The sequence below is a fragment of the Lactuca serriola genome, chromosome 8 (assembly GCF_051521515.1).
Source record: "Lactuca serriola cultivar US96UC23 chromosome 8, Lser_US96UC23_V15, whole genome shotgun sequence".
Classification (NCBI taxonomy): domain Eukaryota; kingdom Viridiplantae; phylum Streptophyta; class Magnoliopsida; order Asterales; family Asteraceae; genus Lactuca; species Lactuca serriola.
The window spans coordinates 36,571,776-36,574,783 of record NC_136415.1 but is presented as its reverse complement, the minus strand read 5'-3'; the positions used below and the strand labels follow the sequence as shown (position 1 = coordinate 36,574,783).

Genomic DNA, 3,008 nt, shown 5'->3' with positions numbered 1-3,008 from the left:
CCTGAGGAATAACTGTGAAAGTATTGTGGCATTTGTTGGATCGGCTGGTCATAAGGGTCCTCAGCCTCAAATGGGATGGCATCAATATTATCATCTATCTGAATGTCATCATCTTCACTCTTATCATTATCATCTCCAGTATCCTCGAAGTTTAGCTCCCTAGGCAGGAACCAAGTCTTAAGTTCATTGGTGGTGAAGACTGAGATGCTAGGGTATGGTAAGATGTATATTGAATCATTCTCATGATTGAGCCAAGCGTAACCGCCATCATTTTTAGGGCACAACACTTCAATCTGGATGAGGGTTGTGCATTTGAGGAGGTAGATAGGCAGGTCATTCACTAGCACAAACTCGGACTTCGGAAATTGAAGGCTCGGGACTAAACCAATTAGGGTAATAAATCCTCCAATGCATATCTATCCTTTTTTCCTCTTGTGCATGCTATCATATTCGTTAAAAAAGAATGTAGCAAAACCAAGACGATACCAATGGTGTTGTAACATGAAATAGAGGAAATATAGCACAACAATGTTCATTTGGCATGGCTCGAAGCGTCCGAAGATAGAAGTTGAAAGAACCCAATGTGCCATTCTTCAATAATTACGGATGATGTGAGGGTCTTTCTGTCAACTTGTATAGAAGTTTGGATGACCAATCATTTGATTTCAAAAGTCCATATTTGGCGCGCGTTTGAAACTAGTCCATTATATGTTATCAATGTTGGTGTTATAGTAAATGTAAGTGCCCATGATATTGTTCAGGGTATCATAGGTGAGTCGATGCTGCCGACCCTGGAGTTGAAAGGTGATTGCTTCATCCACATCGTCCCATGCATAAGTGGAGAGGAATTTGAGTATAGGCTTCGTGTATATGCGCACAGAAAGATTTAGATAGTCGTGCCAACCGATGTTTGAGAACATCTCTATCAAGAATGGTCAATGCCAAGGTTTAACCTTGATTGGCAGTTGTAGAACTTGATGGCCCAGACTACATGTTTCTATAGGTTTAATTTGAATTATTTGATTTTTGCACTAGTGAGGGAAGCATCGTTGCCGTCACCTCTCCCTTTCCCCATGGTCTGGGTGGTCGATCAAAATACTCAATCGGGACTCTTCATTTTAATTTTGATGATTGAGCCACTTGGGAAGGACCATGAGAAGATTGAATGGTCTTGTTCCTACACATTCAACTTGTCCATGTAAACCTAGCAAAGACAAAAACTTGAACAAAAATTATACCTCTCACCAAGCAATTCAAAGCTTTGTAAACTTGGCAGTCAATCCAAGCTTGCAATTTGGGCTCAATTCAATTCAAAGCAATCAAATTCATAGTATAAGGCTAGTGAAACGATAAACTAAATGCAACAAAAGTGAAAAAAATTATACCAAATGCGAATGTCGAAACCTGAAAACTGAAAATGACCACACGCCAATCTTGAATTTGACACTAAAGGTCTTGCCTTTTGAATCTTCGGTGAGAAACAAAAATTTAGAATGTTTTGTCAAACTGAGTGGCGGCGGATGGAGGCGTCATACAGTCATCGGCGGTGGCACAAGGTTTTCCGAGGAGGTGGTTTCCGCCAAAAGATTACAGATCAGTGCTTGTGAGGATATTTGGTGAAAATTGTTGTAAGCAATTTCGAGAATTGATGTAAATTAGTGGCAAATTTAAAGATTTTCGTTTTTTAGTTAAGATAGAGAATCAACGGCAGCCACGAGTGTTACTGTCGGAATGGACATGTGGCGGCCGCGGTTGTTTACTTTCGGAATGGAAATTGGTGTGTGGGGTGGTCCATTGGTGCTCGAAGGGCATGATGAGGAGGTTGGTGGTTTTTTAACGGCCATTTCCATCGAGGTATTTTTGGGGTTTATTGTTTCCTCTTTTACCAGTGAGGGAGGGACGAAACCGGTGGCTGTTAAATGGCAGCGGACGACGAGCAGCGGAGTGGTAATGACCAGAAGGTGGCAACACTAATTTTTGCACATTTTGAGTCACACAACCATATCATTAGGCATCCTGATTTTTGCACATTTTGAGTTAAAATTTCCATGAGTGGGACCTGGGTCGCACAACCCTATGCGGGTGGACACCAGGCCGTGCAATTTTCTGATTTTTGATAATTTTCACAAGTTTTCGCTCCACAAGCCCCGGTTTTCTCCTAAACTTCACCAAAATCAATTTTAATCCACTTGATGCTTATTCTTGACCAACTTGAAACCTAAAAACATCCAAATTTCACGCAGAGTTTCTTTATTTATAATGCATTTATTTAACGTCTTTGCAAAGACATGGTCCGGTTTCTTTAATCTTCATAAACCAAGGTCTCCAATCTTACGCTGTTGAACTCTCCTGTGTCAAATCCTTCATAAAAAGGTTTCAAACGAATCCTCTTTACTTTGAAGATTTGATCTGTTTCTAAACTCTTGATTTTAACTGCACCAAGATCAAACACTTTTACAACAATAAAAGGTCTGTGCGATCGAGATCGTAATTTTCCTGGAAATAGCTTTAAGCGTTAATGATAAAGAAGAACTTTTTTAAACCAAAATAAAGTGTTTTTGAGTTATGTGCTTGTCATGACACACCTTTGTCTTCTCTTTGTAGATGCTTGCGTTTTCATAAGACTTGTTTCTTAACTCTTCTATTTCTTGAAGTTGCATCTTTTGGTGCTTCCCAATTTCTTCCAAGTTGAAATTACACTTCTTAATCACCCAATATGCTTTATGTTCCAATTCCACCGGTATGTGACAAGACTTACCATAAATGAGGCAAAATGGAGACATGCCAAGTGGATTTTTGAAGGCGGTTCAATGCGCCGATAAGGAATCTTCTAACTTAAAGCTCCAATCTTTTCTTATGGTATTGACCGTCATCTCAAGAATTTGCTTGATCTCTCTATTTGTCACTTTGTCTTGCCCATTGGTTTATGGATGGTAGGCAGTGGATATCTGATGTGTGAAACCATATCTCTTCATCATGGCTTCCATCTTTTTTTTTTGTAAAAATGA

General features: G+C 39.6%; 1 protein-coding gene across 1 annotated transcript; it reads right to left on the bottom strand.

Moving 5' to 3' along the window:
• Window positions 1-2,158: 2,158 nt before the first annotated feature.
• LOC145066803 (uncharacterized) lies at window positions 2,159-2,783 on the bottom strand. The gene is made up of 3 exons (XM_079014070.1): window positions 2,586-2,783; window positions 2,336-2,506; window positions 2,159-2,218 (listed from the first exon to the last, which is right to left on the bottom strand). Exons 1-3 carry the CDS (start codon window positions 2,781-2,783, stop codon window positions 2,159-2,161), a joined length of 429 nt encoding a protein of 142 aa, XP_078870196.1.
• Window positions 2,784-3,008: the final 225 nt, after the last annotated feature.

What these genes read in the sequence shown, in the direction of transcription:
- LOC145066803 (XM_079014070.1), bottom strand. Translation starts at nt 2,783, where the DNA reads ATGTCTCCATTTTGCCTCATTTATGGTAAGTCTTGTCACATACCGGTG. An exon ending in TCTACAAAGAGAAGACAAAG is followed by an intron (nt 2,507 to 2,585) that starts GTGTGTCATGAC and finishes TAACGCTTAAAG; the next exon opens with CTATTTCCAGGAAAATTACG. An exon ending in ACACAGGAGAGTTCAACAGC is followed by an intron (nt 2,219 to 2,335) that starts GTAAGATTGGAG and finishes GGATGTTTTTAG; the next exon opens with GTTTCAAGTTGGTCAAGAAT.